This window comes from Alligator mississippiensis, chromosome 5 (assembly GCF_030867095.1).
Source record: "Alligator mississippiensis isolate rAllMis1 chromosome 5, rAllMis1, whole genome shotgun sequence".
NCBI lineage: Eukaryota > Metazoa > Chordata > Crocodylia > Alligatoridae > Alligator > Alligator mississippiensis.
In genome coordinates, this window is record NC_081828.1 from 125,768,383 (window position 1) to 125,782,087 (window position 13,705).

General features: G+C 42.8%; 1 protein-coding gene across 3 annotated transcripts in view; it reads left to right on the top strand.

Moving 5' to 3' along the window:
• The window catches only part of AMPH (amphiphysin), a 200,565-nt gene that overhangs the window by 105,853 nt on the left and 81,007 nt on the right, over positions 1-13,705 (top strand). For all 3 annotated transcript variants that reach the window (XM_019483395.2, XM_019483396.2, XM_059728675.1), the window contains exon 3: positions 4,224-4,278. In XM_019483395.2, the coding sequence (XP_019338940.1) occupies positions 4,224-4,278 (55 nt within the window). The remainder of the gene's footprint in view (positions 1-4,223; positions 4,279-13,705) is intronic.

Below are 13,705 nucleotides of genomic sequence, written 5' to 3' on the forward strand. Positions count from 1 at the left end.
AGTTTATAAGGATTTGTTTCAATTGCTATTACCCACTGGCACAGAGGACATCCTCAGGGGGATGTGGGCAACCATCTTGAACTGTACCTGTGCCTGTGCTGGCTTGTGAAAGCCAGCCAGGGGAGACTGGAGCCATTGCTAGTGGGGGTTGTCAGTGTCTCCCTTCAAGAAGACAGGATGTCAGACATTCTTAAATCTGTGATTGTCTGGCCTCTGCTCAAGAAACCATCACTTGATGCTGACTCCAAGTCAGCTGTTGTCCCCTGTTCCCAACCTCCCCTTCTTGGGGAAGGTCATTGAACAGGTGGTTGCTCAACAGCTCCAGGGACATATGGATGCAACTGGATTCTTGGGCCCTTGTCAGTCTGTCTTTTGTCCTGGGTGTAGCACAGAGACTCATGGCTTTTGTCAATGATCTACACTTGGGGATCAACAGGGAAAACTATGCCCTGTTGATCTTGCTAGATCTTTCAGCAGCTTTTGATAGAGTTGCCCATGAGGTGCTTAGATAGTGTTTACAAGACGTGGTAATTATTTGGTTCTGCTCTTTCCTAGCAGGGAGGTCCCAGAGAGTGGCAGTTGGTGAGTGCTCATTGTCCTCCTGGGACCTTTCCTGTGAGGTCCCTCAGGGCTCCATTTTGTCACCTCTTCTGTTCAATGTGTATATGAGGCTACTGGGCATGATCATGCAGAGCTTTGGAGTAAAGGGCTATCAGTATGCTGATGACACCCAGCTGTACCTCTCCTTTTCATTCAACCTGGGCTTTGCTGTCTCTGACCTTTCCCATAACTGTTGGCAAGTGAACTAATTGAAGCTGAATCCAGACAAAGCAAAGGGGATGTTGGGCAGATCACTTGACCTGAGTGATCTGATGATAGGCCCACTGATCATGGTGGTGTCCACACTCCCCTTGTCACTCAGGGTTTCAGCATTTGGTTGAAAGTGCCTCTTGCCTACTCCATCTGGTGCGTCCCTTTCTTTTAGACTCAGTACAGGTCACCATCATCCATGCTTTCCAAACCACAAGGCTGACTAGTACAATGCACTTTGTGTGGCTGCCCTCAGTGACCATCTGGAAACTGCAGTTGGTGCAGAGTGAAACAGCCAAATTTCTGACAGGGGTGGTTCACCAGGAACACATAACTCCAGCGCTCTAGATTCTGCACCGGCTCCTAATAGCTTTCCTGGCACAATACAGAGTGCCAGTTTTGACCTGTATGACCCTTAACACTTTGGGCCTTATATACTTAAGGAACTATCTTCCTGCTTACGCTCCATCACAATCCATCATAGATCAGCCAAGAGCAACCTACGACTAATACCATCAGTGCCCCAAGTTCACGAGATGAAAACAGATGGGAAGCTGTTCTTGGTAATTGCTTCTAAGCTTTGAAACTCCTTCCTGCTTGAGGCCTGCTAGAGCCCGAGCCTGGACATCTAGAAATGTTGTAAAAGCCTGCTTTTTGGACAGGTATTTATCAAACCAGGCTGGATGGGATACTGTTTAAGGAGCTTTCATTTAAGATGCTATTCCATTTCCTTTTATATGCTGTTTCTGTCTCTTTCTATAAGATGCCATGAGCAGCAAACAAACTGATGCTTCTGTGCAGTAGACCTCAGATCTATATGACAGTATATGATAGCAAACTTGTACTCTTCAAAGTATACAATAGCTTCAAAAGAATAAAGTCTGTGAGACATTAACAGACAACATAACATTTTCCTTATTGTGTCAAATAGTGAAAACATTCCGAAGAAAATCTCTTTGGATCTAAAATATGCTTAGGGGATTTAAGTTATTGCTGTTGTTATTATCATCATTTGGACAACTGTGACTGGCCTGTGCTGCAATCCAGGCTAGTTTGCACTTTTCTTGTGTATGATCTTTATACTTCTTAGAGGCTATTGATAAACCATTTAAAAATCCCTTTGATGTTCTTATGAAGGAAATATTTAAGGTTTCACAACAGAATTTAGGATGTTATCACCAGAGTATTTTTCTAATGATTACTTTATACTCTAGAAGGATATTAGAATTTTTAACAAATTTTCTCTGATTGTTTAATAGTTATTGTACAGTTCTCTTAAGATTGCTGATAGTGTAATTTTGATTTGGGAACATCATTGGCCATTATTTAGAAGGTAAAAATTACCTCCAGTTTTGTTTTTTTGTGTGGCTATTGTTTGAAAAATGTTAAATTATTTTAGAAATCCCTTTGCAAAACTATTGTAAGATTTAAAAATGGGGACAGATCTTCAGTGGGGTTGATTTGTTCTAACTCTATAGATTTTAGTATTACTTGGGAATCCTTGGTTTTAATTAAATTGTTGCTGTTCATGACCAGTAGAGAAAAGATAGGGTTCTGTATACATTGACTGTTGGACCAGACCCTGGCTATGAAACATGTTTCTTTTTCTCTGATTGAAATTCATGCCTATGGAGTGACCCAACCAGCAAAATGGTTGCATCTTACTTAATACCATAAATTATAGCCTGAGGGTATGTCCATACTGGGTGCATCCATACATGCATTTGATCTGAGATCAGTTTACTTGTGAGTAAACTACTCACAAGTAAACACTCACAAGCAGGCGTCTACACGTGCAGAGACATGGGAGAAGATTCGCTGCTCCTGGCAGCCAGCAAACTGCTCCCACTTCCTGTGGCCTTGCAATGGGCTCCTGCTGCCACCAGGGGGAGCTCAGGGCTCCAGGGGCTGGCAGGGAGCACTGGGACAGGAAACAGCTGTCCCCTGGCCAGAGCGGGCACATTGCTTCCTGCCCCCAGGGGACTGCCTGCTGCTGGGGTGGGGACAATGTCCTCCTGCTCTGGCAGCAAGGAGCTCCCAACCGCAGCTCCCTGATCAGGGCAGGGGACTTGGGAAGAGCTGCAGGGGAGGAGCAAGTCCCAGCCCCCTGCCCTGATCCACCAGTGGGGCTTCTAGCAGGAAGCCTCTGGCTGGGTGGGGATTCCCACTGGTGGATGGGACAGCCGCAGCTCTTTCCAAGCCCTGTGTCTCAATCATCCGATCAGGGTGCAGGGCTGGGACCCATCCCTGACCAGTTCTCAGCCCTTGCTCCTTGATTTATTGTGGGGTAGGGGCTGGAGAGCCTGTTCCCCACTGGGCTGTGCAAGTGTGAAGCTGGGTGGGGAACATGCTGGGGAGCTTGTTCCCTGCTCAGCTCCACAAGCACGTAGCTGGGATGGGGAACGAGCTCGGGACCTGGATCTCCTACCCTAAATCCTGCAGCCGTGGAGCTGGTGCTGGGAAATAAGGATCCCAGTGCCCTGATCCCTGATTGCAATCTCATAGTGGGGGGCTTCGAGCTCCCTACTGCTGGGGCAGGGAGACATAGTCCCTGCCCGGGCTCCAGTGACAGAGCCCGCCCTGGCAGCAGGCATCTCCTGGGGGCTGTGAGCAATGTCTCACTCCCTGGTGGCTGGGTGACCCAGAGCAGATTTGTTCCCAGTCATTTGTCTACACAAGCTCTACTGTGCAGTAACTATTCATGAGTAAATTCGCTCATGATTAGTGAGGTTACTGTGCAGTAAGTGTGTGCACATGTAGAACCACATGCTTAGTGTGCAGTAAACAATGCTACTTCACAGTAAAGCATTTCGTATAGACGCACCCACTGTTTCCAAGGTGATGCCAAGACCATTGTCAAGAACAAGTGCCTTCTCCTCATGGCTTGCTGAAACATATGATTATGTAGACACTTTTTTGGTGAATGTCTAGAAAGGCTGTCAGGAACTTCATCTCAGGAGTGCTCCTGAGGTAGTGCTGGGTGCACCTGACAGCTGTGTTGGTGACCACAGGACATTTTTTACGCATGTAGAGTAGGAGCAAATGGCAAGGTTTATTTCTTGGCAGTGGTCTTGGAATCACTGCAGAGGTGGTTTATACATATCTTTAGGGGAAATTAAGTAGGACATAGGACCCTCATACAGACTACCCAAAAGTACATACGGGTGTTTGTACTGCTGTGTACATCCCGTGTGTAACAGTGTATGCATTCTTGTACAGTGAGCTGTTCTGTGGCATTATCTGATAGATATTTCCAGATATTGTTTTTTATTATTAATTTAAAGACATTAAGTTAGCATGGCAATAAGTTAAGCTAATGCCATGTGTGTCTATTTTAGACTATATAAAACAATGGCATTCTGCACTTGCTGTCCTTCATACTGGATTCACAAATTAAATTTTTACTACTCCAGGCGGAGGGTTCCAGACTCCAGAGAGAACTACGAGGATATTTAGCTGCTATCAAAGGTAAGAGTTCAAAGCCTTATTTTGTTAGCATTTGTTTTTTAAAAACCTGTTCAGACAAATAGGCTATTATTAATTACACTATGACAAATTGGAATGCAATCTTTTGGCTTTCTTCATGGACAAGAATCACCGTTGTTCTCCCCATATATCATTTCTGATTTGGAAGCCAGCATCGGCACTGTGGTCTAATCCCAGATTTTCAGAATGTGACCCCTCTTTTTGTAGCATGCAGCCTTGCATGCACAAGTTTTTATTCATTATTCTTTGTGTAGGCAATTGATTTGTTTCACCTGGACAAACTCCCATCTGTGCAGATAGATCAAGCACAAATGAGATTTGCCTGGGTAGCTTCCATTATTCATTTTCAGAGAGGGGCCACCAGTGAACACGCTGACATCTGTTACCACTCCAGTTGTTCTCTGCAGCCACAGTGCCTCCAGATAGTGCTGCTTTGGCAGTAGGAGCCATTCTTCCCAGGTTTTTAGCCTTTGCCTTGAGATGTATCACACCTTTCCAGTAATCAGGTTAACTGTACTTCCTTCTGCAGAAAAAAAAGTTTCTTTTTTCATATTAAACCAAGGATTGAAGTTATTTTCTATACTCTTTGTGGAAGCTCAGTGCACATTGGCCAGACATCCAGAAGGAGGCAAATTGCTGTTTAAATCCTCATGAATATATAGCTACATCCAAACTATTGAACACAGTACTTTTTCAAGAAAAGTTTTTTTATTTTGTTCTTTGCCTCTTTAGACAAATTTTAGAAGGTGTTTGAGATCAGGTAATAGGGGAGGGAGCAGTAAAGAGACAGGGGAAAAGCTGCTAAAGAGATGGTAATAGCTTTGTAATTCTTCACCTGGCTTCTTTTTCAGGTAGCTCTAACATAAACCAGCTGACAGTCTTCTGGCTGCAGTAATTGCAGGTCATAATACAATTTCAAAGGCTTTCAGTAGGCTCAAGAATTCTTGTTGATGGGAATCAAAACCGTAATCAAAACTGTGTCTGAAATTGTTATTAACCATTTACAACTTGTATAGTCTTGCAAGGAACTGTACAAAGGAAGTCAGACAGGAGCCAGGGCATCCCTTGCGTTATGGATTAGGACATGTTGTTTTATGTTTATAATGGATTACAGCTTCCCTTATTATTTTGACATCTGATTGGGACCAGCTTTGCATCCTCACTATTAAGACCCCTAGCACCACCAGCTGTGCGCTTAGTGAGATTTAATATGCCGTAGCTGCTAGTTGGCCAGATGGTCTTTTTTTCAATAATGGTGACTTTTTTCATGCCACTCTGAGTTCTTGGATGGTGAAAACAATCCTCCTTTTCCTTTTTAATATTTTGTACATTAAACTTGGTTCTGTACATCAAGCTTACTTTTAACTTTACATAAAAGCCCTTGATCATTTAGTCTAACCTTGTGCCAGAGTCAGGATCAAAAGCCTGTATCCAAATCATTCTATATCAATCTACTGTCTAACCTAGTAGTGAAATTACACAGTCAACCTGAGACAACCACAAGGCACAACATCCTAATCTGCCACTGGTAGAGTAGGGGGATGACAACAGCCTATGTCCTGCTGCTGTAACAATTGTAAAAATATGCGGAAAAGATTCCAGGAAGAGGGCCCCACCCCCCACTATGGGGGACTCCAAAACCCTCACCATCCATACCAATCTGACCATGGAATAAAATTTCTTCGTGACCCCAAATGTGATTGACCTCACCTTGAGCAGAGGTGCAAAACCCTCTAGCCAGGAACCTCTGAGTTTAAGTCCCAGCAGGAGCATTTGCACACCTTAGTCAAAATCCCCAGCCTTGGCTGTAGCTAACACCCAGTGCTTCTGAGAGAGGATTAAAAAAATCCTGACACATGTAGCACTGGGAGAGTGAAGGGTGTGGGGGGGATTCCCTCCCAGCCCCATGCAGCAATAACAAAGCCGGTCAGTTTGAATATCTTATAAGGTAGCTTGTCATCTACATGTAAAAATCTTTTGAACTCATCATGTGCTGAATAAAATATGAGTAACCATGTCACAAAAGGAACGTGATCATAACATGCATCAACAGGTGTCATTGTTGGCAAATGTATTTAGGAAATATCACTGAAGAAAAAGGGATGGGGGGGCCCGATTCAAGCACAGCATGTACCATTATACGAAAACAAAATATACTTTGCACTTCAAGAAAACCAGAGCAAAAGAGTACCAGGTGAAGATGCCATGCAGAGGACAGTGTTCTCATATCTGTAAAGTGAAATATTTTGGTAAATATGTTGAGATTATGCAAATATTATACATATTATTTAACAAAAACAATCACATCCTATTGCTTCCCTTTAAACGAGATTGTGTCCTGATTCTCTATGGCCCTGCAAGAAAATCAAGGGTAATCATTCTGTCTTCCCTTGTATGGTCATGTAGGACTTCAATGAAGCTTGGTTTGCATGGGTATGGAGAAAAAAAGATCTGCTTAAATCAGCTGAGCATGAGGTGAATTTAGATCCATGAATACTCTTTGCTCATTCCTCCCCTGTCCCTCACCTCTGGCAGGCAGCAGAGCTGATGCATATGAAGAGAGAATTTACATTGTCTTGTAAAAAGGCTGTAGAAAATGCCTATTTTTTTAAACCCCTATTTCAACTAGTAAGTGCATTGTGTGAAACTCACTTTTTTGCAGAGGGCCCACACAAGTTCTTGTGCCCTAGATACATTCTTTCTAAAATCTATTAAAAGTGACTAAAGTGAGATTTGAAGTGCAATGTAGGGCTGCTGGCCCTAGGGTTGAGCTTTATCCCATATAAGTATCTAAGATAGTTATATATAAAGTATGAAGATAACAGTTAATAGATTGTTGGCTCTTATAGGTAGGGCCTGTTTGCATTTTGCGTCTTGTATAGTGCTGAGCCCGTTGTTAGGATTTAAAAAATAACAACAGCAGTACTAATAAACTATATTCTGTCTTCTAAGATATGGTCTTACACAGAGAAAACTTCCTTACTGTTAATGTGTTGCAGAGTCCAAGGAATAATTAATACACTTAGTCACTTTCTAGCAGGAATTATGTTCTCCCTTCTACCCCACATCTCCCTGCTGACTGTATTTGTATATTGTCTAGCACAGCAGGACCTGACTCATAACTGGGACTCTTAGGTGCAACAGAATTAAAAATAATAAATAATCAGTCATGTATTTAGGTGTTTGGACTGTCACAATGTAAGAAGCAGCATCACTAGTGTTGATGAGGAGTAGAATTTTGATATTCAAAACCCAAAATGCAGAAAAAGGCACTAAGATTCTTTTGCATAATTGTGGATACCTTTTGATGAGATGATTCATATCCTCATTAGACTATATACAGTCTGTCCATTTTCAAAGATACCAGAAAAGCAGTGAAGTATCAAGATTCTCAGGAAGTGGCCAAACTTGAACGGATAGTTAACTCTAATTAAAATCATTTTCCCCCTTGTTTGGCAGGCAGCTGACATGGCATGAACTCTAGTAATGGATTTAATTAGGATAACAGAAATTCTAGAAGTTTGAGGTGGAAAAGCCCTAGCAAAGCATAGTCAAATGTACCATTTTTGCCACTTTTTAATACATTCGTTTTAATGTACAAGGAAGGTAAGTTTGTATTTAATATAGTACATTTCTCTAAGAGATGAGTGAGCCTTCTTAAGTCTCTTCTTTCTTGACTGTCTAGATACAGTTCTTTAGTGACTATTGGTGAGATTGAAGTGATGATGTTAAATAGATGTAGAATATTTCTAGATCTCTGTTTAAACAATATGAATACTAATAGTGTGTGTGTGGAGAGGGGGGTAAAGGAATCAATAAAATTACCATAACACTCTCCCCTAGTTCCATAATCTGATGACTGGGTCTTTTCTTCAGAAGCTAGAGAGTGACTACTTAATTTTTTGTTATGCCACTAATCATTAAAGAACTCAGTCTCCCTCATTATATTCTTGGTTATGTGTGCATGAAGAAGTTTGCTTACACTCATGTGGGGGTGCTGGTAAAAAAGGGGATACAAGGCCAAACGAGGACTGACAAGCACTGAGTTGAGTTGGTACTATCATCAAGATCTTTTTGAATTCCCAATCTTGTCAACCTTCCTCATTTTGGGTCATCTGCAAATGTCAGCCTGCATTTAAGTCTTTGATAAAAATATTAAAAATAAAGTAGACCTAGAATGGACCCCTTTGGACATGGGCAGCTCTAGGATTTAGAAAAAGGTGGTGCAGACAGTGCAGTGCTTCATCACATATAACACAACACTAAATTTTTCTTCAGTTAAAAATAAAGTAGAAACTTTACTGATATTCTAGAGGCCTAGAGCTGTACTACTGAGTTCAAGATCAAAACAAAAACAAATATAACTTTTTTGGAATGGTCCTTGCTATATCATATATTATGTATAAATCATAACAAACTAGGCAAAAAAAATCAAAATATGTAGACCTGTAGTTATTCGAATTAAATCTACATCTCTTTCAGATTCATAACGCAAAATCTAGTCATCTTGAGCATCTTATCAATGCATCCAGTGCTTCACTGAACATTATTTCTACACCTGAGTTAATATGTCTAGCTAAAGTTAAAAGTCTGCTGGACTGATATAGGAGCTACATTACCAGGAGTAGCTGAAAGACAGCATAATTGCAGAACAAAGGATACTTAATTAGTGGAACCATTAAAGACCATTAAAAAGAAGAGAGAATCATTAACACCTGTAGAATGGAAAGTTTAGAACAGAGGTGAGCAAAATATGGCCTGCGGGCTGGATCTGGCCTGCCAGGTGATTTCATCCAGCCCATGGGCAGGTGCCTATCAATTCACTGTTACCAGGTCTGGCCCCAGGCTGCCCCTGCTGTGCATGCATGGGACTGAGTCGTGCTTATTCCTGCAGGGTAATGCATGCTGCGCTCCTATCCCTTCCTGCAGGATGGCCCTGAACCTGGCCCCACAGGTAGGGCTGCGGGGCAGGGGAAGTGGCAGAGGCAAGGAGAGTGGTGGTGGTGGCAGGTGGGTGGAGGGAAGGGGAGGAGGCCGGGGGGACAGCAGGCGGGCGGGTGGGAAGGTGGGCAAGTGACAGGGAAAGGGCTGGCAGTGGTGGTGGTCAGGGATAGGGGAAGTGGTGGAGGTGGCAACAGCAGTGGTGGTGGACAGGCAGGTAGACGGGCAGTGGCAGTGGGCAGGTGTGAAGCAGCAGTTGGCTGGGAGCATGGGGCCTATGCTGGTGCCCTGGGATGGAGCCAGTGGGGACCCATGGCAGGGTGGCAGGAGCACAGAGCCTGGGCTGGTGGGAGTGCAGGATCCGCCTGGCTCCATCGCACAGGGCTCGCATGCAGTTCCCAAGTTATGCATGTGGGGGGAGCCCTGTACAATGGAGCTGGGGGCCTGGCCTTGCTCACTGCTACGTGCAGGTCATGGAGAATGGCGCAGAGCTCTGTACTATGGAGCTGGGCCAGCTCTCCCTGCTGCCCCAGCCAAGCCCCATGATCTGTATTGCCGGCTTCATTGCATGGGACTCCCCTGGGCAGCGTGGGGCTCAGGCATGTGGACCCCACACAATGGAGCCAGTAGCCTGGCCATGTGCAGTACTGGGGCTTGTCAGGAACATGTGCTGCCAGCAGGCTCCGTCTGCTGTTGCTGCTGGTAGCAGGGGCTGTGCGCAGTGGGTGTGATTTGTTTGTAGGTGGGGTGGGGCCACCCCCCCATACACATGCACCCATACCCCCATGAACACCCCACACTCCCCACATGCACCCCCAGCACCCCACATGCACCCTCCCCTTCCACATACCACATAACCCATCCACACACCCACAGCCTCCCACAAACCCCATACCCACTCACTCACAACCTCCCACAAACCCCACACTTACATCCAAACCCACATCCACCCCCACACCCCACATACAAATTCACAAACATACACCCACATCCCCCACAAACCCCATACCCACCCACACCCCCCACAATATACAAGAGTAAGACTTCCGCTCTTCCACCAAACTAGTGACGAAGAAGGATATCAAATTGGGTTGACATGATTTTGTTCACTAGCAGCCAAAATGGATTTGTTAAAACCATCCCTTAATCCACCAAATATTTACAAATAGACTGTTTATAATTTTCTTTAGTAACGTCCCAGATATTGAACTCAAGCAAATGGTCTTTAATTCCCTAAGTCCTCCCTTTTCTCCTTTTTAAAATTGGGTGCTATGTTAGCTCCTTCTGGTCTTCTGGGGCTTTACCTATTGCCCATGACTTCAGCACTCTGGGATGAATTTTGTCAAGCTCTGGCTGACTTAAATTTATTTATACTTGTCAAAGGCATTCTTAAGGTTTGGAGGAGATTGTAGGAAAGCTCACTTATAAAGTTACCACTCTAATGGCAGATGTAGGCATTTGTATCACATATCTATATCCAACAGCATAAATTACTTAAAATTAGTAATTTAGTTTCTTAGAAGATAGAAAAAATGTTTTATTGAGAGTCAGTAATTAATTAAGAATAATTGCATGACTTGGGAAAACATTATACTAAATAATTTGCTTACTCTTGAGAAACTTGCATGGGAGAGACTCACTCCCTACTCTTGTAGTTAAATAGGAGGAGCCATGCCAGATTGTTGTACTCAAAAAAGGCAGGGCAATTCCCCTTTGGAACACAGTCAGTCCAATCCCAAATCTCAAGGAATCAAGCAGAGCCCAAAGTTGTCTGCTTAGCAGCCCTGTTCCTCTGGACCATCTCCATGACTCCTTGTTGATCTTGGACTGCATGGCCACTTGGTTTCATTGGATTGGTGCTATGCAGGCACCCTCAATGGCCTCTGGAAATACCCAGGAGCGAGAACATCTCAGCTTGGAAAGTCCTGTTTTAATGCAATTACTCCTAGAGTTAGAAGAAACAGATTCCTTCTGTTATTTGCCTGCTGCCTTCAGGTTTGCTCCTTTTTATATAGGCCAGGTACAGAAATTACACATAAACTGGTATAAGTGATTGGAAACCAGTTCAAATCTGTAACACAACAGAAGTTCAGTGTGTACAAACTGTTTTCAAAATGGCTGAAACCAGTTTAAGATAAACCTGGATGCATGTAGTATCAGATTTAACTGATTTAGGTTAAATTGGTTTATTAAACTTCCATCCCAGATTCCCTCCAGATTTAAGTTAACTCACAGTCCCCCAGCATCCCTGGATGCCTGAGACCTCCCCCACGAGTGCCCCCCTTGCAGGGTGGGCAGATTAGCCGTGGCCTAAGCTGTCTGCTGTAGCTGAGAAGGGAGGCATGCTCTAACATCTTGCATGGCTTCTGGCCTGGGCCACTGCCGGCATGTAGCCGCATTTCTGAAATTACAAGTAAATGTTTGTTCATTTGCTTATGGATTCAATCTACAGATTTTAGACTAACCTGCAAAGATTGAATTGATTTAGCCTTGGGTTTTTTGTACTTAGCCATATGGATCCCTGATCTTGATAAGTGGCTCTGTGACACTTCCAGAGATAGTTGCTTTTCTCAAAAAAATTGAGTAGATCTTTTCAATTTGAGGGTCTCAGGAGAACGATTCAGTCCTCAGTATTATTTAGCTTAGTTATTACAATGCAATTTATTTGTTCCATTTTTGCTAGTTATTAAAATAAGTAATTGAATTACTAAGAGAAAATCAAACAATTTATATTAAATGTGAACCACTAAGCCATTCATTATGGGTAAAAATTATATTACCGTTCATCAAAACTTTAATAGCATGTTGTAGTTCATTTGTATGTCCTGACATGGACAGACCAGTCCTAACAATTGTCTTTGATGGTAGTTAAGGGAGACAGAGTGAAACAGCACACAGTCTAGGAACGATACCAATTCTTTTAATGTTATTACTGAATAACATAAGAAGTATCAGCACATGACAAGTTATTCAATGTGCATATGAATAAATGATTTCTGGATATGATGAACTCAGGCTAAAGTGTGATCATGTGCACATGTGCAAACACACATGTACGCACACAGATGGGAAGCCACATTTTTTAAATCTGCCATGAGATTATTTTACAGATGCATACACACAGAAAAATCTCAATAATTATAAAATGAGAAATATAGTCATGAAGCCAAATGGTGCAACTCCCATTACCTTAAGTCAAGGTTGAATTTGGTCCATGAAATTTACAAGAATGTAGAAAAGATTACTAGGCATTGACAAATCATTTTTGCAATTTTGGTGTTTTTGATGTAGGTCAAATATGGTAGATTAGTGTGTCTTTTTTCTTATTCAGACAGAGGTATGACTAGGTTCTAGAATATTTAAAGAGAAAAGCATACATGTCAGTAAAGATTATATAATACATAGAGCCCTTATTTTTTATACAGTGTCATATCTGTGACTGAGCTGAATGTAAACTGCAGAGAGGTCAAGAGAAGAGCATTGTCAGAGTGCATACTGTAGGAACATATGTTGCAGGTTTAGTTGGCAGTACGCTCAAGGGCACAAGAGCAGAAGAATGATATTTCAGAATGTTTCAAGTGCAGGTAAGAGGGGAGGAGAGTCTTCCTGATATGAAGCAGTACTATATCATTTCTTTTCTGAGAGCCTGAATTGATTAATTTGCCAGCAGTGCAAAAAAAAAGGATTTGAAACAGAGCACTATTTAAGAAAATACTTGAAAATCATCTCCATTTTGGTGCAGTCTGGTAGATGCTGAGGCAGCCCCTCCCTCCCACTTCTCTCCAGAAATATTTTTATGGTGCATTGATACAGCATCTTCAGTAGGGATCATTTAACAGTATCCAGAGAAGGAGATTAATTTTAGCAGAGGAAAGAAAATCCCCCTTCAGTCTCTACATTCAGTTTTGGCTAAATTGTAGCATGAACTAATAGCTCTGCATAAGAGAGGTGCAGAGCTGTGCCAGCCCCAGGGAACACAGTAATGGGAAGCTCAGCTACTGTGCGACTCCAAACTCAGTCTGTCCAACTGACCTTGTATGTGGGCAGGATGAGATGTACTTCACACCCTTGCTTCACCTCCAGCTTGTCTTGACTCAGCAGCCCTGAGAAGATGTACTCCCAGAATTTAATCAATCAACAACCATTGATTTAATGGTCAAAGATTAGGCTGTCTGTGCGAGTATTCTCACTGTGCTTGACCTACGCATAGGGGGCTCTACTTACACGCTTTAGCTTTCCTTCCCTTTACTTTCCCCAGCAGAAATTGGGTACAAGCTGTGCCTTATGCATGTGCATGTGTCTGCCTTTCTTTCTGTTATACATGGAGGATCATTCTTTGTAACAAGAAAAATACTTTGTGTCTAAACTTGCCTGTCTTGTGTGTTTTTAGAGAGTGGATGGGGAAAAGGGGCAAGTTCTGCATCATATATGCAAAATTCCAACTGGTTCTCAGAATACTCCAGTGCTG